At 43.3% G+C, this 24,319-nt stretch overlaps 1 protein-coding gene across 3 annotated transcripts in view; it reads left to right on the top strand.

The window, feature by feature from the left end:
• Positions 1-23,952, top strand: part of PASD1 (PAS domain containing repressor 1) — a 622,352-nt gene extending 598,400 nt beyond the window's left edge. For all 3 annotated transcript variants that reach the window (XM_069612735.1, XM_069612734.1, XM_069612736.1), the window contains one exon: positions 15,984-23,952. In XM_069612735.1, the coding sequence (XP_069468836.1) occupies positions 15,984-16,139 (156 nt within the window). In that variant the 3' untranslated portion in view covers positions 16,140-23,952. The remainder of the gene's footprint in view (positions 1-15,983) is intronic.
• Positions 23,953-24,319: the final 367 nt, after the last annotated feature.

Here is a 24,319-nt window from a genome sequence, read left to right as displayed (position 1 = left end):
GAATGAGCGAATGCGGCAGTGGCACTCGCTGCCGCCAAAATAAGTTAAGTATGGGGGTAGGGGGTGAACAAGAAAAATGGGGCCAACAGTCGGGAGTAAGATGGCAGAGGAGAGAGCCGGCCGTCAGGCGGCGTGGACCGTGGGCTTGTACAAGCAGTTCAAGCCCGCATTCCGAGCCACCTGATTGGCTGCCTTTCCCACCCAGACTGCTAATGTACAATTGTATATCAGAAACAATGTTCTGTCCCAAATACATTTCGCTAGCATACAATAAGGACTATAATCGATGGACCTTTATAACTATCCACAGTGTCCACAGTCCCTTTTCCAGAACATGGATCATTAAAAGACCTGGATGGCACGTGCACACCATCGCACAGGGCAGCCCTTCCACCCGTTGTAATTTTATGTTTGTAACACTTCCTCAATGCCTACTTTCAAACAGTTACACATCCATCCACCAATCACTGGGATAATTGATTGTGCAAGTTGAATGTATTTTATCTTTTGTTATGTAACCTCAGGACTTTATGTCGATTAAAGTTTTAAAAACAATATGTATAAAATTAAGCTTCCACACACCAACTGCCACTTAACAATCTTTTACAAATCTTTTGCATCTGCATTTTCTTTACTCATACAAGAATATTGTGCACAATGCTCCTATAAATGCACATATGCATTGTGCAGTGAAAGAAGTGCATAAATAGAAGGGGCAGTACAGATGGGCAAGTGCCTATGAGAACCCAGGAGGGAAATGCCAAGGTGGTACACCACTGGGTAACTACTGGAGCTGAAGAGTCCCAAGGGTGGGCTGCATCTTAACCATACCATCCCTTTAACAAAGATTCTTCAGTCAATTTAATAGATTTGTATATGTGGAAATGTTTCATATATGTATATATATATATATATATACATATATATATATATATATATATATATATATATATTTAAATATTTTTTTTTCGGAGGCTTGTGGAATCGGCTTAGATCACATGCTGTGCATAGGCCGACATCTAGTGGAAGCTGCAGAGTATTACCGTTTGTTTTTTGAAACTCAAAAATGGGCGTCGCCAGTAATACTATCCCTAGTGTGACGTCCACTGTACCCATGATCCCTCACACGTCTAGGACCCTCAGATTGTTTTTTTCCGCCATTCTGGTCGGAAGCATCCCGCGGAGTTCCTGGCCTTAGCCATAATTTTGCAAAAATATCATTATATTTCCCCATTTCTCCACCCCCAACGTCGAGTCACCGAACTTCCACACTCGATGCCGGCCCGGAGAAGAAATCGACCGTCGAGAGCTGCACGACGGACATGGGCCTCAGAAGGCCTCTGGCCTCGGCCCTGCAAGTAGGGAGAGTGGGGGGTGGTATATATTCTACACTCTTATATATATATAGGTACATTCTTATATATTCCTACACTCATTAGCCCGCTGCCACAGGGTGCGTATGGAGGGTACCCCTTTCCAATTTTGCCCCAAGTGCAACCGCAAGTACCCTTGGGTTGACAGACACGCCACGTGCAACCTCTGCTTGCCGAGGGACCACCCCGAGGCGAACTGCAGAGCGTGTAGTAGGTTAAAACCGAAAACACTAAAGGACGGTTCGATCAAGCGTTGGGCCCACCACGCAGGCGTCAAGAGGCCATGGTAGCGGAGGGCGCCTTCAGCGATGGCAGCGACGCCGTGCTTTCGGACGGCAAGGGCAACGTGGTGTCGAGAGACAGCCAAGCGCAAATCCCCGACCTCAGAAGGTCGTCCGGCAGGGCGGCTATGGGGAAAACCCCCGGCGACACAAGTGCTACCCACAGCACTTCCACCAAACACACGCACACGTCGAGTTCTCGGAAAGAGGCACACAGAGAACGGTCCACCGAATCGGTGTCCTCTGGGCGTTCTCGATCTAGATCGCCGCATGACTCCAAGCAATCATCCACTGTTGCCAAAAGTACCTCGCTCCCTAAGGTAACATAGGTTCGATCGTTGGAAGACTAGGCCGATCTCTATCCCCAGGCCACACTCCAGGAGTCGGCGTCAGCAGACCCTGTAATGGCTGTTTCCGAGTCCCAACCTCCACACGCGAGAGATAGGGACACTACCCCCGAACCTCGACGCCAGATGTCGAAAAGCTCCAAAGGGGCCAAAAAACAGGGAAAACACTCTTCCACCCACAGGGAGGGGGAAAACAACAAAAGAAGCAGTCTCTGCCTTCTTCCACACCTCAGAAGCAGACAGACAGGTCACAGTCTACTGCTCCACAAAGACAAACAGACAAGTCTCAGTCTTCTGTCATCCTAAGGACCCCTGCACAAACCAATAGGTCCAGCCAGGATAAAACAGGGAAACTCTCCCAGGAGAGAGTTATTCCCAGCTCAGGAGAATGGTCTAGTGATGACATAGACAGAGTTATGTCAAGGATGTCATCATTGACAGACTTCTATGCCAAGAATCCTGAGCACTTCCTCCCAAATACCCCCAAAGGGGGCATCACCCTCAGGCTCTAGGGACCCAATACCCCCAAGTAAGAAGTCCCAGGTTGAAGCACCAACAAGGGCTTCGGACCCTTTCTGTATACAGCCCTACACTCAATATCATGAATATCCACCTTTTAGTGAGGATCCTGATTTGGGCATGTTGGAAGACCAAACTGGGACTGGCTTCTATGGGGATGACGAGGACCAAGAGGAGGAAGAGGAAGACCCAGGAACCTACAGGGTAGATTCCCCAGTAGACAAAGATCCCCCGGTTACCGACTCCCCTGTCGACAACCAACCTCTCTTGAATGAAGTTTTGTCCAGAGCGGCAGAACACTTCCACATTGACACCCTGGGAGCACAAGAAGAGAGGGACTTTGCCGAAGAGTTAGTGGGAGAAAGGAGACCTGTTGCCCAGGCCATCCCTATCCTTAAATCGATACAAAGGAGGATAGACCCTTCACTTGTAAATCCCAACCTCACGAGGGCAGTAAACCCCATGATCGAAAAGCTTTTCAGGGCAGCCCAATCAGACCCGCTGTACATAAGGGGGCATCTGAAACCAGACTCCCTGGTAGTTACGAACACCCGAAAGAGGGCGGGAACACCCCTGTCATCAACCGAAGCTCCTCCTGACAAGGAGAGCAAGAAGATTTATGGCTTGGGTAGGAAGGTAGCCTCCACTTCCGCCTACCAGGCAAGGATTGCCAATTCCACCACCCTACTGGCGAGTTACAACTGCCACCAGTGGGAAGAAGTCGCGGCACTCATAAACTCCGCCCCAGAACCCTTAAAGAGCCACTTGGCACGAGTTCCATCGGAGGGAAGAGCCGTGTCCGGTTGCATCTTAAAAGCAACCTTTGATGCCGCAGATAACGCCGGCAGATTGATAGCAGAAAGCACTGTTATCAAAAGACATGCTTGGTTATGGCAATCTGGTTTCAAACCCGGGCCAATTAACCAACAAACTCCCGAATCAAAGAGGGAAGGGCAATTTTTGTCAGACACGCGGACAAAATTCACAGAGAGGATCTAACTATTCCCAGGGGCAGGGTACACCATGGAACAACAACAACCAGCAGTCTACCCAGGGTTATGGCAGGGGTAATAAGAGAGGACGTGGTAAAGGTAGAGGCAGCCCCAGTAGAGGCGGCACGCCTCCACCAAAACAGTGACGTTCCGTTCAGGGTCCCTTCTCACGCATCCCCAGTAGGGGGATGCATTTCCAACTTCACCCAAGCTTGGGAAGGGATCACATCAGACAGATGGTTGCTGTCCACAGTGTCCGCAGGATACTGCATAGAACTGTTAGAGCGTCCCCAAAACCACCCTCCACGACAAAAAATACACTCATTGGACCACCAGAAGATCCTCCTCGAAGAGATTGTCAATCTTCTAGCAAAGGACGCGATAGAACTCGTCCCGGCACACCAGGTAAACAAGGGTATTTATTCAACTTACTTCCTTGTGCCAAAAAAAGATTTTACAATGCGCCCAGTATTGGACTTACAGCCTGCAAACAAGTATGTCAAGCCCCAAAAATTTAGCATGACTACTCTCCAAGAGGTAATCCCCCTCCTAAAAAAGGGGGATTACATGGCAACATTGGACATGAAAGATGCCTATTTTCATATTTCCATGTTCCCAGCGCACAGAAAGTGCTTGCGCTTCAAGGTGGACAGTCAGCACTACCAGTTCAAGGTACTGCCCTTTGGGATACCTCGGCTCCAAGGGTATTCACCAAGGTACTGGCGGTGGCGGCGGCACACCTACGCAGGGAGGCAATCCCAGTGTACCCTTACCTGGACAACTGGCTCATCACGGGGGAGACCCAAGTAATTTGCAGAACAAACATTCAAAGAACGATCAACCTCCTCTTCGAATTAGGTTTCTCCATAAACGAGAAAAAGTCAAGTCTGGTGCCAAGCACCTCCAAACAGTTCCTAGGAGCTGTCCTAAACACTCAAGAGGGGTTGGCCTTTCCATCAGAGGAAAGAATTCGGAATATACTGCTGCAAATTCCGCAATATCAGGTCGGTCGTCAGATAACGGTACGCAAAGCAATGCGCTTGCTGGGCATGATGGCGTCATGTATTTACCTGGTCCCCCACGCGCGCCTGCGCATGCGTCCCATGCAAGAATGGTTGGCGAAACAGTGGTCTCAGGCAAGTGGTCAGTGGGACGATCTAGTGGTCGTTTCGCCAACACTTGTACAAAGCCTTCACTGGTGGACAAGAGAGAATCTGTCCAAGGGGAAACCCTTTTACGATCCCGAGATACAGGCGGTAGTCACAACAGACGCATGCCTGACAGGATGGGGAGCACACCATCTCCACCACACAGCTCAGGGTCTCTGGTCACTCAGTGGCGAAGAATCATATCAACCTGCTAGAGCTTCTGGCAGTATTCAGAGCGCTTCAGCGTTCGAGCCCTACCTGTTGAACCTGTCAGTGCAGATCCTGACGGACAGCACTACAGCCATGTTTTACCTGAACAAACAAGGAGGGACTTGTTCGCCAAATCTGTCCAAGCTTGCCCAGAAAATTTGGATATGGGCACTCAGATGGAACATCTTCCTGTCATCTCAACATGTTCCAGGGGATCTCAATTCTCTGGCTGATGCTTTGAGCAGAGATCCCCTCCCAGAGGAACACAAATGGTTTCCCCACTATAGACCTATTCGCCACAAGCGAAAACAGACAGTGCCCAGGATTCACATCCAGGTTCCCCCAACCAGACTCCCAGGGGAACGCCCTATGGATGAACTGGTCAGGGATGTTTGCGTACGCTTTTCCACCAACACCTCCTATCAGGAAGGTGGTCAACAAGATGAACAGAGAATCGATGACGCTTGTCCTCGTTGCTCCCATGTGGGTGAGACAACCCTGGTTCCCACACTTACGCAGATTAGCGGTGTGCGAACCCTGTGCGAACCCATCAAACTCCCGGGCTGGTACAACCTACTGTCCCAGCACCAGGGTCACAAAGTGCTTCCTCAACCCAACTCAATGAACCTAGTAGCATGGCTCCTGAGGTCATAGAGTTTGGACATCTCAAATTACCACATAGATGTATGGACATCCTAAAAGAATCTAGGAAGCCAAACACGAGGCACTGCTACTTTGACAAATGGAAAAGATTTGTTATCTGGTGCCAGAATAAGTAAATCAACCCAGTTGATTGCACTCCTTCCACAATTGTCACATACATGCTCCTCCTGCTAGACACAGGGTTGGTTTTTAACTCGCTGAAGGTACACCTGGCAGCTCTGTCAGCATACACCACCGCCCATAGCAAGGTGTCGTGGTGGAAAGTACCAGTGGTTAAAGCCTTCATGGAAGGAGTAAAGAGACTTCACCCTCCAATCTCAAACCCACCACCAGGATTGGACCTTAACGTGGTGCTATCTAAACTGATGGGGCCCCCTTTCGAGCCCATGCATAAAAGCAGTCTCAAACACCTGATTTATAAGACGGCCTTCTTAGTAGCTATTACATCTATAAGAAGGGTCAGTGAAATTCATGCTCTGTCAGTGCAGGATCCTTTCTTTACAGTTCATAAAGATAAACTGGTTTTACGTACACACCCTAGGTTCTCACCTAAGTTTATTTCAAAATTCCACGTGAACCAGTCCATCGAGCTTCCGGCTTTCTTCCAAGACCCACAAAGCTCGGCTGAGGTGAAACTACACACCCTAGATGTGCGTAGGGCGGTCCTATATTATGTAAACAAAACCAGACCGCTAAGGAAAACAGACCAACTGTTTGTCTCCGTAGCTGCCAACAGAGAGGGATATTGCATCTCTAAAGGTGCCATCTCTAAGTGGATTGTTAACTGTATCCAGCTGTGTTACTCCCTTTCTGAAAAAACTCGGCCTTTCTCGCCTAGAGCCCACTCTACAAGAGGCATTGGGGCCACTCTGGCTTTCATTGCAAATGTACCCCTTGACACCATTTGCAAAGCAGCTACTTGGAGCTCTATTCACACTTTTACTCAGCATTACTGCATTGACACCCATTCCAAGACAGATACTCAAGTGGGACAAGCGGTTAATTTTGAGTTGAATTTTATCAGAAGCAGATAGCCATTTGTATTCTCTTCTTACCGAGGATATATGCTAATTTCTGTTAATCTTGAGAGCTGCTCTCAAGGCATTATTATGGAGGACCTGGATTTTATGTATGGTCTGTTTATTGGCCCCAATGTATAGTCCATTACAATAATCCAATTTGGAAAGTATAAGGGCTCTGGCGAGCGTGATGCAACTGTCTGTAGAGAGGAATTGTTTGCTGACTCTGATAAGTTTGCATGTGTATGCAGTAGTTGAGGCTGGAGAGTTAACTTGTTTAGCAAAGTTCAAGGTGGCATCTAGGTAAAAACCTAGGGTCTTCACTTCCTTAGCTACTTTTATGTTATTCCCATCGATAATGAAATTGGCATAGTCAGGGCTGAGTTTGGATATGTATGCCGGGGTGACTAGAATAATGAGCTCACTTTTGTCATCGTTCAGGCATAAGCCGTGTGTGGCCATCCATGCCTGAACGATACTGTAAATTTTATTCACTAGGGCTAGATCCTTGACGTAGACTCCTGAAAGCGGAAGGAGGATCTGGGTATCGTCTGCGTAATTGGTGTAGGCGATACACAGATGATCCATTTCGTCAAAAAGTGGCTTTGTGAATACATTGTAGAGGGTAGGTGACACACAAGATCCTTGAGGTACACCACAAGTTATGGGGATCGGGTCTGCCGAGGCTGATGGAGAGAAGACTCTCATTCTAGTATTGTACGTTTCCTGTTTGGCTAGTAGGATGTCTTTCTTGTATTGGGATGATGCCTTGGCGAGGTTAAGTCTGTTTTCGGCTGAAGGAGAGAGTCTCCAAATAGTTTCAAGTTTTCTTTTTATTAGCCTTAGACTTTTTACATGAGGAGTGAACCATGAGTTAAGGTGTTTTTTCTGGTTTACTATTCTGTAGTTTAAGTGGCGCTATGTGGTCAAGGGCTGTATTGAAAGTTTCATTAAATTGTTCAACTAGCCCATTAGGATCCATATTGACTGGGAGCGAGTTAAGTTGTGGTAGTATAATGGGCAACAGTTTTTCCGCTGTCAGAAGTTTTTTGTTCCTCGTGGGCATAGGAGGGGCAAGTGAGGACTGGGCTGTGGCATAGTTCGTTGCTACTGTAAATAATAGTAGATGGTGGTCAGTCCAGATCTGGGGTACAGTATCTGTGATGGTTGCTTCACAGTTGTGTTCCGCTATCCAGTCAAGGATTCGACCTTTGTTATGAGTGGGAAGGTTGACTTTCTGGGAGAATCCCAGTTCTTTTAGGATCAAGGCAGTAGCTGTTGACTGGATATCCTTAATGTCATTATAGCCTAGGTTGAAGTCGCCTAGCACTATTGTTTGCAAGGTGTTTTTTAAGTTAATGGACAGGGTTGTAGAGAGATCCTCAGCGAAGGTTCCAATAGGACCTGGAGGTCTATAGATAAGGAAGAGGTTTAATGTTTGGGAGCTAGCAGTGGCAATTTTGACCGTGAGGCATTCACAAGATTTCATAGTAGGGGTTGCGGTAATTCTCATGTTTAGACTGCTCTTAGCTATGATTGCTAGACTCCCACCACGCGAGGTGTGTCTGTCTGCTCGTAGGATGGTATAATTGTCAGGAACTGCTAATGATAGGGCAGGGCCAGCCGCATCATGAAGCCAAGATTCTGAGATAGCCAGGAAATCGAGGTTGTCTGTGAGAATGATATCTGAGATCTCTGTTGCGTGTGCGACTAGAGACCTAGCGTTTATAAGCGCGCCTTTGAGATGATGTTTGTGGCTTTCTGAGTTGGGGTGTGTGGTACTGAGTCTATCTATAGCGGTAGGTTTAGTGCAGTTTTGTGTGGGTCTTTTGGGATTGCCATATTTCCTCATATACTCTACAGTTGCCTTCAAGGGAGGGTAATAATGTAACCAATGGCCAGTACTCATGGCTTGCAGCGATGCCCACTCTCCAAATACATGGGGCATAGGCTTCGGCCATGCCGCATTCCCCAATAAGCAAATCAGAGTACACATTTATGTTTGCCGAGAGCCAGGCCCACTACCCAGAAACCAAATGTATATCACTAGTTTTTCAACTTACATTCTTACACTTTGAAAAATAAAACAAAAGACAGATTTCCAAAAACATGCTTTCTGGTCTTTGCTAATGCTCATCGTGCAGGTTTGTTATAATCTAATCCACCACTACAAGCTGTAAACCACGAGCGGAATATTTTTCCCATTCACACCTACTGCTTCGGCCATGCCGCATCTCCCAATAAGCATATTACAGTACCCATTTCTCCTTGTTGACGGCCAGGCCCCTTGCTGAGACACCAATGTTATATCACTGTGTTGTGTACTTGCATTTTACACCTAAAAAAAAAAAAGAAACACAGGACATATTTGCAAAACAATTCTTTCCAGTTCTTGCTGACCCTCCTTGTGCATATTTGCTGCAATCCCATTCAGCACTTCAACCTGTACCCTCAAGTACATTTTTTTTTCTTTCAAACATATCTCAATTCGGAAAAACGTTACCACATAGCCATGCCCACTATAACCCCATTGCTGGTCCCTCATGGTCATGGCCAGTAGCCAGATTGTCCAGGTAATGGCCTTATACCATAACCCGGGCAATCTGGCCACTGCCCATGGCCACAGGCTATACATCAGTCACCAAAGTTATATCACTATTTTTTGTACTTACGTTATGGCACTGATACATCAAAGCAAGGAGAATTCTTACTTTTAGTGAACGTGTACTGGAATCTGGCAAAAATATCCTCAAATGCCTTTATCTCTTCGGTGACTTCATTAATCGATGAATTTATGACAACCTGTTCACATTTTTCAATCATGATATGCAGTGACCTTAACAACTCATGGGTTGACTCAAGCAGAATTATTCAAGATCTAGATCTTAAATCAATATCACGTTGTGGTAGGAAATGGTCCAACGAATTGGCAAGTAGGGACTGTACTATGCTGAATGGTCAAACACATGGCGACATACCAGCTCGCCCAACTTGGCATAGGAATGGCTTCTACAAGACTTTGGACTATATATGGGTTTCACGCGACCTAGTTGCAAAAATGAACACTCTGGAAATCCTTAAAATGCAACATAGTGACCAAAACACTGTTAATATGCGCTGGACAACAAAAATACCTCAAAGAACCCAATCGTATGACACTCCACTTGAGATAAACCAAGGGCTCAACCGAATCAGAATTAAACCTGCAGAGATCACAAAACTTACTATGATATCGGGCACAGATTCCATGAATAACGATGCAAATGTTGAGTATATTCCTTTAGTATCCCAATACAAACAATCGACAAGTGGGCTCAGTGCCGACAAGCAAATACACAAATATCCATATAGTAAAACAATAAATAACAAAAAGAGAAAGCTCCAGAGTAATATTAAACTGCTTAAAAGATGTTGTTCAATTGCCAACTTCGTGGAAGCAAAAAGGAAGTTGCAACAACATTATCGGAATTGGCTGTTAATGTTCAAAAGTTTTCGTGAACAGGAGCAGGCGGAAATTATGCTCAGACTAATCTGCTCCCGTAAAAGTTGTGAAACTTGGTCCATTATAAATGCGGGATCAAGATCACAGACTGCCAACATGATAGTTGGGGTTAGTGAGAAAGATTTGGTAAACCATTTTTCAACGGTCTTCAAAGCAAACTCTATACACAATTAGTTGCAATATCTAGACTCCTCTGTGCCTTGGGATATCCAATACAACAGTCTGGAGATCGAAGAATCAATCACAAAGCTAAGAAATTCTGGGGCATCAGGCCCTGGAGGTTTTACGAACTTGACATTAAAGAAACACAAAACCGAGTGTGCATCATTTATTGAAACTCTGTTTACAAACATAGCAAGAACTAGAAAAATATCTTCCTCTTGGCAATCAGCGGTAGTTGTGCCAATCTACAAAAAAGGTGATTGTGCAGATCCAGCCAACTACCGTCCGATTGCCTTATTGGATGTTATTGGGAAAATATTTGCGTCATTGTTACAGAAAAACTGTTGAAATGGGCTAGTGAAGCACACATCGTTGATAACCGCCAAACAGGTTTTACGAGTGGTGTGGGAGTAGAACTCAACCTGACACTATTACATTTGTTGAAATTGGAAGCCCTTAAGTACAAGAGACCATCATTTTTGGCTTTCGTGGATCTCCGTCATGCCTTTGATAGGGTGGAATGAGCACTTTTGATTTGCTGCAGATGTTAATTCAACTTCATACTAACACCTCAATGAAAGTCTGCTTGAATGCTGACAATGAAATCTAAGAAAATATCATCATAGAAAGAGGTGTTAAGCAAGGATGCCCATTGGCTGCGTTAATCTATAAGCTCTATATTGCTCACTTACATGGTAAATGTAACAGCTTCCCTCCGAAAGTCAACAGACATATCGTTGGTTGGGTGACCTACGCGGATGATTGATATAGTGCTCATAGATACTACTCAAACCGGCCTTCAAAGTTTATTAACTAAGTTGGACACATACTTAAAGAAAAACAGTATGGAAATCAATGTTGAGAAATCAAGGATAGTTGGCTTTGTGACTAAACAAGGGAAACGAGGAAACAACTTTAAATGGTTTGTAGCAACAAAGCAAGTCCAAATAAATGAAACTATTCAATACTCGGGGATCCTATTTAACAAATCAATAAGAGAATGAGACTGAATCAATGACCTGAAAGCAAAAATAAACAATCTTGCTTTACAGGGTGCCAAATGACATCATGAATATGGCAAATTAACACTTCTGCCAGTGATCCAATTCTATCGGCAGATGGTCGTAGCAACGATTACTTTTGGCAGTGAAGCAGGCCTAAACATCGACTGCAAGATATGTAATCAGCTGGAAGGGAAATTATGAAGGAAGGTGCTACGTCTCCAGTCGAATGTCTCTATATTGGTGGTGAGATATGAGCTGGGGTTAGAATCACTCAGTGCCACGGTATTATGGAAATCCTTTGCCTTATTTCGGAAGATGTCAGAACCAGATCAAGCTGCTCCATACACAATTTTGAAGGAAACCCTGAATATGCCCTATGATGGGCTATTAAAAGACTGGGTGACAAAAATACTAAATAATTTGACCAATATAGGAGCCTCTGTTGAATTACTGCATACAAATCCTTGTGCGGTTAAAAAAAAAAAAAAGTGAGCCAGAGCGATCGGAGTACGACACTAGACGGTCGTTCAAAATTAAAATCAGCCATCACATCAACCAGTGATGTTCGTAGGGTAAATCAAGTTCCAAGATATCAGCAACAGTTTCCTTCGAGATATCACCGCGACCAGTTCTTGCACCTACGACTGAACCTGTTGCCGACTAAAGAGATGCTCTGGCAAAAACAAGACAAAGACACAACCAATCACTTATGTCGATATTGTGGAATTCATGTGGAATCGTTGAAACATCTGGTGGTTGAAGGTTTAGCATTAAAATCAGAACACACTGTCGCATTGGGAACTTTTGCTCCTCTTAATGACAACATGGATGACTGGTGGTCCTCACTATTAGCTGGCTTACACCAGGAGAGACAAGAGGGCCCACACTAGGGTTCGGCCCTCACTATTAGCTGGACACAATAACATGCTGATATGTGCCACTGTTAAGTTACTAGATAGGTTATTAATAAGTGATGGTTGACTTGATTCCCGACGGATCACCAGAAACTAGGCGCATGGCCCTTCCTACAAATACTGACGAACTACGTGTTTAGATGAACTCTGATCCATTTGAGTAAAAAAACAGACAAATGGCTGTGGATCGAAGTTTTTTTTATGTCTTCTTGTACCTTGATTTTGTTTTTCTGTTCTATTTTGTGATAGGTTTGGAAATATGATGAAACTGGAAATGTTAAAGATTTGTTAACAAGTTTTGTATAAAACTAAATACAAAATAAATGAAAAAAGAAATAAAAACAAAATGATGGCACTTTTTATAAAATAAAACATGGACACATTTGCAAAACCATGCTTTCAGATCCTTGACTATGCTCCTAACACATGTTAGCTGCATATCCAAATACAAATACATACAATAGTCATATAACTTAGCCCCCACTTGACAAAATCCATTCAGACTTTGCACAAGCATTCAGGGTTGGATCTATAATCTTTCTGAAAACATTTGTCCACATTGGTCAAACGGCAACAAAGTTATAAACCATCTAAAATGTTCAGACCCCCCTTCTAATTTTGACCCCTCTTGACAAAATCCCACCAAACTTTCCAAAAACATGTATATCCACATTTAAAATCGTTTTGCTCACTTGTGTGCTGATTCGTCAGATTTCACTACATTTATAAGCCTTTACAACATTTTGGGACCCCCTCGAATTGTGATCCCTCTTGACAAAAGAGACCCACACTTTGCAAAACCATTCACAATCAGGTTTCATTTAGTGGTGCCAAAGTTATAAGCCATCCAAAAACTGCTTTTCACCAACCCTGTAATGCAGGAATAGGCATACATGCTCCCCAACATCTCAGATGTTCGCGAACATCCCAGGACTGCCGCGGACATCCGGACAGTTCACGGACATTGGAGTTGAAAAAGACAATATTTGGGGCTTTTTAAGGCCATATCCCATCTCATCCTCATCACCTCTCGCCTCTCCAGAGATTGTTTCATTAGTTTGACAAGGGCAAGGTTGGGTTTTTTAATTTTTAATATGTTTTCAATGCGATGTTCGCAGACACCAGCGGCTTTTCGCGAATCTGACATGGTGGGCGTTTCCCAAAATCTCACGCACCTCACGTCTTTTACCGACCAATCAACCGGTGCGTCCAATGTCCCCCAACATCATGCCGCTCTCTGGGCCAATCAGAAGCCCGTCCGCGGACTGAACAGGAAGTGAGTCCGCAGACCGGACCTAGATATCACTCTTTTTTTAAATCTACTTTTTGCTCGTTTTAAATATAAATACTGGACGGAATTACACTAAATTTACAAAAGCACACTTTCAGCACCAAGCATCCGCTCCTGCCACACATTTGGTGAAAATGCATCCAGCGGTTTGGCCTGTAGGCGTGAGCAAAAATCTATTTCCATTGCGTCTATGGGAAAAAAACACACATTTTGGAACCCCCTATAACTTTGCCCTCCCCCTACACGAAACCTCGCCAAAATTTGAAGAATCAATCTGACAGGGCCATATACTTGTTTTGCAAAGTTTCATACGGATTTGTCCAGGAGGGACGAAATTATAAGCCACCCAAAAAGTGCTCTTCCTATGGGTTGAGCAATTTAAAGGAATAGTGGACTCAGAAATATTATTGGCTAAAAAGATGTCCAATAATCAAAAATATATCTAAAAAATATTTTAGAAAAAAGTCCCTATGTAAAGTATTGAGCTAATGAAGCTCAAACTTTAAAATGGGAAGCACTAGGAGGCACCCATTTTGTGAAATGGATGCCGCCTGTGCTTGCCCTTGCGGCACTAATGAAGCAAAAGCTACCCAGCTGTAAGAAACAGAAGCTACCACTGGGTGGCTTTTGCTTCATTGGTGCTGGAGGACAGAGACCAGAGACTGCAGATAGGAAAGCTGAATCTCGGTAAGTGCTTATTTCTTTTTTTTTAAATAAGCACTAGCTGTGTTTTTTTTCTACTAGGTTTTCCGGGCTGGAGGAGCCCGGAAAACTTAGAAAGAAAACTGCAGCTTTTAAAATGTTGTATTTATGTTTGCTGTAGCTTCAGCTTGCAGCCCCCTGGGCACCAAGCTGAAGCTACTGCAAACATAAATACAACGTTGTTGTATTTAAAAACGCTGCAGTTTTCTTTCTAAGTTTCTCACGCTCCTCCTAGCTGGAGGAGCCTGAGAAACTTAGAAAGAAAAACCGCAGCGTTTTTGAAACACAACCGTGTTGTGTTTCCATGCCGTAGTGTTTCTGCCTGCAGCAGCTTTCACTTTGGGACTCCGGGGCTCCCCCTGGGAAGCCCCGGAGACCCAAATTGAAAGCTGCTGCAGGCAGAAACACAACGCGGGTGTGTTTTGAAATGCTGTAGTGCTTCTCACTACGGTGGCTTTTACATGGAGTCTCCTGGGCACCCCCAACCCTGAGGGAGTCCAGGATACTCCAAGCGAAAGCTGCCGCAGTGAGAAATACAACGCTGTTGTATTTGTAAATGCTGCAGTATTTACAAATACAACAACGTTGTTATTCTGAATGCGGAGGCTTTCGCTTGGAGTCTCCTGGAATTCCTCAGGGTTGGGGGAGCCCAGGAGGCTCCACGCAAAAGCCGCAACAGTCAGAATAACAACGTTGTTGTATTTATGATTTCCGTGGTTTTCCAACCACAGCAATCACAAATACAACAACGCTGTATTTTTAATTGACGCGCCTCAGCTTTTTGCCTTCATTTTACACTTTCTGTGCTTCCCTGGGCTTGGGGAGCAGCGAAAACGTAAAATGAAAGTGAAGGCAGTCTCCTCAGCTCTGCTCTGACTGCAGTAAGCAAAAGCTCCCAGTAGGGGGCTTTTGCTGCTCGATAAGTGCCGCCAGGGCAGAGCTGAGGAGGCTGCCTGAAATGGCAAAATGGATGCATCCATGTAAACGCTTTGAGCCTCGTTTCCTCAAAGTGTTTACATGGGAACTTTCATTCAAAATATGTTTAAACTATGTTTTAAACGATTGCCCATCGTTTTAGCCAATAATATTTCTGAGCGCACTATTGCTTTAACCATAACCACAGGGCCACCGGAGGTCCTTTAATATATTGTGGGCATGATTCATGGAATATTTGCCCAGTTCAAAGTGAATTTGCACTGCTGAAAAGTTACTTTGTACTGCTGACACAAACCCTGATTAATGGAACAGTGTGAAGTGTATTTTTGCCGTGCAAAGTCCGAAGTCATTTTGTACTGCAAAAATGACTATGCACTGACTTTGCCCACACTTTGAACTGGAAAAATACACTTTGCAAGGTTCCATGAATCAGGTTTGTGTCAGCAGTGCAAATTCACTTTGAACCGGGAAAAGGTTCCATGAATCGGGCCCATTGTGTCTCTTATGATTGTCACTGCTAAAAGGATATCAGAGCAGTAGAGTAAACCTGTTCTGACTTCGTTGCATGTTATTATGGAAATGTCTTTCATAAGTTATAAATGGCTGATGGCTGATCGTGATGTGGAAATGGTATGTAGAAGTGGCAGTAATTTATCACTGTAACAATCCTTGCTAAGGAACGACTTCATTGTTACTCCCAGAAATTGTGCTTGTGCACAAAGAGAAATCATGTGACTTTGAATGGCAATTTAGGGACAAGCATGGAATATCAGTACTTTCTTGTGTCTTTCTTTGCACCACATCAATGGCGGCTCAGTTTTTATAATATAGTAATGAAGCAGTGGACCGTAGTCTGCATGGGAACAGTAAGAGATTAAACCTGGGTTTTCATATTATAACATTTATTTTGTCTTCAACAGATGCCAACACCAGAATCAATACAGGGTCCTCAGGCCCAGCGCATTTTCCAGCCATCACACATCCAGCAGCAGAACACCCTGAGCTATTTCCTCCATCCACAGGCGCAGAGTCAGGCAGGCAGCTTGCCGGACCTGCCTGAAATGCAGCTACCTTGACTCTTACCGAGGAACGAGACACATACAATCTTTTAAAGTGAATGGAAAGGATCAAAGGGCCAGTGAATGTTCTACCTGCAGATCCAAAGGATGAGCCTCATGACTGGACACTGCGGGAAAAGCTCTTTCCAGAATAGTCGTCCTGTGCTTTTGTACTGCGGTGGTGACATGCTCACAGGTTCAAGCCTGATGATGGAGCGCTGCACCCCTTTCTAACGATGATGGAGAAATAATATGCCTGGATCCAGGCAACTCAAGCAAAAATAGCCTGAAGAAGGGCAGAGGGCAAGAATGTATGTAACAATAAGGGTTTCACAAACCAAACCAGGGTAATGAGGAGCATCGCAAGGGCTCAAATGGCGGCTACCATTTGTCCTTAGAACTCCCAGTTTAATAAAGGTCAATAGGAAGGAAGTGACAATGAACTCCTTAGGGAAAGCTTTATCAGGCAAAAGAGTGTACAGTTGGAGTGGCTGTCAATCAGTGTTTGTGACACTGGGTACAGTGTTGGTTTCCAAGCCATATATAAGTACAGTATATGCTTTCACACTAAAGTGCTAATGTTCTTACCAGGGAGAAGAACACTGGTTTCTCTATGCCAGCAATTTATTGATCAGGTGGACACGCATATTTTACATCTGGCATTCAGGACTGTGACACGTATCCAGGAAATTCACTGTGAATGGAGGAGCAGACTCTCGGACCACAACGTAACCAGCTGGATTGGGTTCAAACATAAACTCTTTAATTACTGATCTTCATCTTGCTGAATTGTTGGTTATGCCTCCTTCTCCACTGTACCTCTTCTCAGCGCCACCATTTTTTCTCAGCTGTCTGGGAACACGCTGCTACCTTTTGCACAGTAACACCAGATTTGCCTCTCTCGCACTGCCGATATATACGAACCAACGTTAAAAAGATTAAGAAGTGCATTGGGTGTGTAGCTTTGAACGGACAAAGAAACTCTTTCTACAACCTTAGAACTCTCGCCAAATGTCTGTCGGGAGACAGGCAGTGAAGAGAAACATGTCCTTCATAACATAGCGTAGACGTAGTCGCCCATTGACTCCTCAGTGCTTGATTCTCAATGGATCTGTTTCTTACAAGAATGGACATATGTGGTGACAAAACAACTCCTGTATTATGGCACACATGATGTTACCAAGAAAAAGATTGATACATTTAATAATTTAAATTTGATTAATTTTATTTTTTATAAAGCTTTAGTCTGCACTGGTATGTTTATATATTTATAGACGTAAAGAAATATTTATTGTACATTGAGTGTCAGGTCAAACGTTCCTACTGTCTTTGTTTATCACCAAAAATTGTTATATTTATTCCTAGGCTTTAGGTTACGGGAAATGTAGTAATCGGTAGCGCTCAGAATATGATTTTAAAACAATTTGTGGGATCTTTGTAATTTCCATTAGCAATGTCTCACAATTAGGGTTTTCTCTCAACACACAATGCACAAAGCAATGCACACAGGGAGGAGTTTTGCAAATAAAACGATTGCCAAAGCACATGGTTCCAATATTAGCTACAAATATCCCACACTAAAGCCTAGCACGCCACGTACTCCAATAATGATTTGTTGGTTCACCAGTAAAATTGAGAGACTAACAACAATCTTTATGTCATCTTACAAGTATTCTCCCTGCGATTAACGTGCCCATCATGAGAAGGTGCAGACTGTTCAGTGTATTTTAGTTCACATGACCCAAGACATTGAGATCTCATATATTATCAGACAGAACATCTTTCTACTTGGTCCTATGGATTGAATAAAAAAGCATCTAACAAAGGATGACACCAGCTTGTTCACAAGGGCAGACACCATACTGCCCCGCAGGCATTGTGTCAACTGTTTTATGCGAAGTTCAAGGCAAGCCATAGTGTAGGGGCTTGTTAAGAGGTCAGTGTGTGTCAATATTCACAGTTGACAAAGAGCGGTACATCTTTCTGTTCCAGGACTTCAAGTACATATGTTAGATAGAATGAACCTCCTCAGGCCAGCTGCAACCGGTCATTTTTGAGTTCATGTAGTTTTCTTATGCTGGAGCAGTACAGCACTGTGGAGAGAACCCACATTTGAGACTTTTTGAAACACTATCTCTCCCTAGATGTGCTTGTGATTGGCAGAATTTGTAGATGATGCCTTGAATTTGCCTTGCACAAGTCAGCAATCCTTTGCTGTAGCTATAAACCCGTAAGGAGGAATCGAGATAGGTCGCTTCATTCAAATTGCTGACAAAATGAAGCCTTATACGAAGTAAGCCACTGGGTCTACCTAAGAGGCTTCATGCACATTGTGCGGTCCCCTTATCTACATCCTGCTGCAGTCGATGCATATACGTACAATATCGAGAGGGGCCTGATCAAGGAATTCAAGGTGTAGAGTTATTATAAAAATGGTTTGGTCGATGTTGCCTATTATATTTTATATTATTTGAGCTGCTTGTAAATAGGCCATGTGTCCCTTCATAGCTGTAGTACTCGTAGGGAAGATGCACTTTCTATATGGGAGTGGAGCATACGTGAAACCCCCAAGTCTCTGGAACCTGAGAATACATCGATGATGTTCTTGGCACAGCATCCAGGGTTAAGTAAGTGTATATGCTACAAATGTTATCAACCAGTATTCCAATGGCCAGTCCCAGAGCCTTTCAACAGAGTCCTATTTCTATGATCATACCACAGTTATCCATGGTTTTTCCATGGACGACCCTAAAGGGCCAAAGTTTGACCAACTGCTTACTATACATTTCCTCAGGGTGTTTGAGCCGATATGCTAACATAACCCCTCGTCTCGCTATAAAATTAAACTTTAAAGGACTGCGCTTTCCCAAAGGTTAGAATGAGGCACATACTAAACGCTTAGATGTAGTACGTAGTGGCAAGGGAAAACGCTAAATGACTAGGAAAGGGGTGGGAATGCACAGGGCACGCTGCTAGTCAGGAGGGTCCCAATATAAATGTTGCCATGTGAACCCACACCAATGTACTGCCTTTGGTTCTCCTTCCTTTCGGATTCTATCCTGACCTCTTGTATTCAATTCATATGCATTGCTATGGTAAGCAACCAGACATAGCTGACAAGTGGCCCCATTCCATCTGCTGCACTTGTAGCCAGCTCCCACTCTGCAGCCACGGAAACGTTGCATTCTGGGAATCGTCATTTCACTTTTCCCATTAGAAGTCTGGGGCCGCAAGTCTCAGCATGCATCATGCTGTTCCCTAAAAATCCAGGATTGGCTGAAGGAATTAGGCATGGCATGGTGCACGGGGTGCCTTAGCAAACGCATATGTCCAGGCAGATCCAGTGTGCAGGGACCTCTCTATACTTCCCTCAGTAAAATACCTCATTTGGTAGTACCGACATTGAGTAGGATTGAAACAAAACTCGCAAAAGTGTCATTTATCTGTAAGCATAGCATTATTGTATGTAAACCAGTCTTGTCTTGTTCGTGGAGATGTACTATGTTATTATAGCGTATGTTAGCGATATCCCCCACTCATGTTCGCATGGGTCCTTTTAAGGACAGACACGGAGGAGATGGCCTGAGCTCAGCCTTCACATTTGCTTTTTTAATACAATCCACTTGGTTCCCATTTTAGGTGTGAGCTTTCTGAATGGTAGGGGGCACAGTCGTTTGATTATTTTACACCCGCACTGGCTCGCGGGACTGGTGCCAACCTCAGTATTCGGAGCTTTGTGAAAACTCAGCGTGTGCATTTGCCTCTTGCTCACCTATTGTTCCAAAATCACAGGCACGATTTGCACTTGCACACATGCATGTAAACCTGCTCACTGTGTCTCCACAATGTATTCTGTGCAAAAGAAAAATCATAGTATTGACAAAAGGATGTCAGCAGGATTGTTTTAAGTACAGTTAGCCTTATATGATGATACTGACTTTGAAGGGCTTTCTTGATATCCCCTCCCTGGGGTTGAACATAGCTTTATAATACCTCATGGAAGGTACCGGAACCTAATAACATCAAGATATATTGAAATGAGGGCCATGAACCTTATTTTTCCTGGCACATACACTGCTAGGAGAAACCTTCCAGTAAAAATAGGTACTATAACATATTGTAGAATTGAAATAAAAGGATTGGCACCAGAGCTGAATGGTATCCTTCAATTTTTCAAAGATGCCTTATTTGTAAAGATTTCTTTCAAATGCTATTTTTATGACCTATTCTTTTTTGTGGAGGAAATTATAGACGGTAGATTCTCAGTTGGAATAATATTTAGCGCATATGCTGTTGTGTCTAGATACAACGCGTGACCGAAAAGCCGCAGGGTGCATAATGACAATCATGAAGTTCTATCTTCTCATTTTCACAGCCTCACACTAGTTGCAATGCTTGAAGTGCTTGTAGACCCAAGATGCACAGGACACCATTTGGAGCTATAACCACAACACCACAGGGAAGCAAGGGTGACATCATGGGCTGGGGCGGATCTCAAAGACGCAACGGTGGTCATATTATAGAAACTTGGCAATTTGACTGGCATTGAGGAGTAGGCGGGTCTTCGCCCCAGGATTGAGACAAGCCACTACAGAAGCCTGACATTTCTAGGCAGAGGTTTAGGCCAGCAAGGATTCTGAAGGATCTGCCCAACTCCACATGCAGACAATGAACGGGAGGCTGCAGAATGGGCATTGGGGCTTGCAATATGGAAATGCAGGCCCTTCCCCAGATGTGATATTACAAAGCCAATGGAGACTGAGCAAAAACTGCTCCGAGTAAGACCAGCATTGAGATCGCTTGTCTGAAACCAGCAGTTCTCCATATATTTAAGACTATGACTCTTCCCCTCTCTCACCATTGACTATGCTGCCTAGGATTGATGGGAATTGTAGTCCAAAACGTTTTGAGAGCCAAAGTCTGCAGATCCCTCATTTGGACAGCTGTATGATACACTATAATACCCTAAATATAATGTCTCTCACAGTTTTAAATGCTTTCCTTTTCCTTTTTAACAATGTTATAAATGGTACTACAGTCAACCCCCGTAGATTCACCTTTTGAGCACATCCTGGCATCTGGCTCCAGGCATCTGGCAAAACATTCTGAAAGATTTCAATCTAGCTAGTGGTCCCATTTAATGGGTTTCGGCCAAATCCCCTTTCATTAGTGGCATTTTCATCTGTTTTGTTTCCTATGTATTTTTATCTTTTTCCATTTACTTTGTGCCTTTTTTTAAAAAATGGAATGAAACGCGTCACATCCCTTCTCTTTGCCCCTTTCTATTTCTCCTGTACCATTTTTATTTCTACTTTGAGTCAACCAATGATGAAAAGGCACAACTGATTAGCTATATCTTTCCGTTTAAAGCGATGACGAGAAATTGAACCAAGTTGTGACACGTTCAGCCAGTCCTGCCTTTTTGGCCAGCAGCTCTTTCCATTCTGCTACTTGAAGTGCATCTACTGCCATTTTGATCACAGGCCTAAACCAAAGCGTGCAAAGTGTTTTGGCTTAAACTATAGGGCCAGCTGATGGTTTCACATGACAATGGGCAATTAGGTTGCTATGCCTCACATAGAGAGAAGCCGATATACTGCTTTGAGAAGAGTAAAGAGGCATTGTAATTGGTATGTTGTGTGTGCGTGTGGTATATTGTATGTCTGCGTGTGTGACATTAATGGTGGTAGCTTGAAGATGCCCTGTGTTTGAGAGAGGAATGCGGTTTGTGAGGTATTCCTAAGGTCTACATGGCTGCCAATGATCTTAGTGACATGCTCCAGAAAGTTAACCGCCCCTCTCCAACTAGCACCCTTCAGAAGTGGGGGTGTCTCCCTATAGCAAGCCCCACATACATCAACTGAAAGAAGAAGGGACGTTTTTGCACAGTTCCAATCAATTGCTCCCTACTGCTAAAAAAGTGCCTTCACTAAGCATGGAGATTTGCCCTGCTCAAGCAAAGCTGGGCATGGCCCAGCTCGGGCAGAGCTAGACATGGCCACTTGAGTGGGACAGGTTGACTAAATGTATCTTTTCTGCTCAAAAGGGCACCACAGGTAAACAACTAAGGGCTCGCACAGGTGGCTTATTAAGCTTGATTCACTCATCAGCATGGGACAAGTGCAATGGTGCCATTTATTGCTTCTCAACATAGCGTTACGTAAAACCACATATTTCTGCTACATATTGAGCTATTACAGTGGGGCACGGTTTCACTTCCCCCGTCTTTCCTATGCATTTTGGCCAGAACATGTGTATTTTTTGCTTTGCTGCTGAATTAGACCACGTTTTGTAAATGTCTAATATTGGCAATGAAAGCCATGATCAGTGTCATTGGTTCAATGGTATGATGTTTTTCCTAGCAAATGTATAACTGAATACACAAGATAATGTCACATGCTAACTGCTAGATGGCTAACACACCTTAAAGTATTCTCAGCATTTGCTGCTCAGCTTCTGAGGATTGAAGATGCCTTGGCCATCTTGAAACATGTACTTCTGATGGATTCTGGCCCACTTCATTTCTTAAAAATAAGCAACAGATGGCCACCAAACCAAGGAAAGCATGAGAAGGATCCCAGGTGCCAACTTGTTGTGCAAGTTCTGTGTAAAATCTCTCCAACATTTTTAGCATTAGATGAGAGTAAACATTCCGTCTGGGAAGTTGAATGAGAAATTCAACTTTTGTATCATTGTCTTTAATGTTTGTTCCCCCGGGATGGTCCATCACTAAATTTTCATTTTAACTAGTGTGCACATTTCTTTGGAGAGTTAAGTGAAGCTAAAAGTGTGCCTCAAAAGGAATAGCCTTGTCATGTCATTGTTCAATCAAATTCTTATTAATATTTCCATCAGTTTAAATCCTCGATAAATGGGAATTACATCATCCATGTAAATTATGGAACATATTCTACGGGTGTGACTTCCTCCTAGAAAATGTTAGGTTTTGAAACAATTGCTGGTTGGACATAAAAAAAACAATATAGGAGCATACAAATAAGTATGGAAACTAAATGTAACTGTAAGTTACTATACTGCAATGTAAATTTCAGAAAACGTACATTTTTTCTTTGTCAGATTTACAAAAATACAATTTAAGAATGTGAATTAGACAATTATAAAATATCTGAAATGCAAAGCTACTCGTGTGATTTCCAGGTTGTAAAATCTATTTTAAATATATATATATATTGTCATGTGAACAGTTTTTCTACTGTATTCTAAACATTGTTTGGTCTATATGAAAGGGAAAAGCTTTGGTTGTTCTTTTCAGGATGGCCGTCCTTCAGAATTTCTCTCAAGCGCATCTGTCATTTTGGTTGTTTAAATTTGAGTGTACTGAAGTGTGGTTGAAGAAAGCCAAATGTTTGCATTGTCTCTTCGATAAGCAGATGTATTTCAAAGGTTTTGTACTTAATCAACTTGTTTGAAACAATAAAATGCCACAAAACTGCAGTTTCTCGAAAAGTCAGAAATGTTTATTAAAGTCTTGCACTTTTACTTGTATTTGTATTTGTACATAAGAGGTTGGTGAATAATGCCAAGCTACACTGGTAAGTCCAGAATACTACCTTTGTAAATACTGTAATATATGTAATGTACAAATCTAGAGGTTAATATAAGCATTAGTATATTTTATATGGTGTTGATTACAGAGACGTTTATCAAAATTTCTGTTGTATTTTGTAAAACAAAATAAGTGTCTTAGAAATTCTTGAAAAATTTTCTTTACATAGCTCCAGTCAATATGACTTGAAGCATCCTGACAAGCTTTAACAGATTGTAAATACTATTTTGGAAAAAGAAAATAAAATATTATTTTAAAACCGCTTATGCTGCACATTTTAATTGTTTTTAGATATACTCTTTAAATGTCACTTTTCTGGATAATTATTTAAACTAAATATCAGTTTATCATGTAGGTATTTAGCTAAATCATGCTTAATGTAATATATAGACCCATCTTGTGTCACATACAAGGGATGCTCCATGTATTAGGAGACAGATGCTTCCTAAACGCAAATAAACCTACTGTGATAGAAGGTCACTCAGCTACACATCATTCACCGAGGACTTTTTACGTGTCATTAAACAAGCTCCACTGAGTGCAGAACTCTATAAGTTGCCCTCAAACATCTGAGCACTAACTGCAAACTCAGCAGTCGACACCCATCCACAAAAGATCAGAAGGTCAAAAA

Source organism: Ambystoma mexicanum, chromosome 5p (assembly GCF_040938575.1).
Source record: "Ambystoma mexicanum isolate Mex_15411 chromosome 5p, UKY_AmexF1_1, whole genome shotgun sequence".
In the NCBI taxonomy this organism is placed as follows: Eukaryota; Metazoa; Chordata; class Amphibia; order Caudata; family Ambystomatidae; genus Ambystoma; species Ambystoma mexicanum.
The sequence above is the reverse complement of the archived record's forward strand: the minus strand, read 5'-3'. Positions and strand labels throughout refer to the sequence as shown.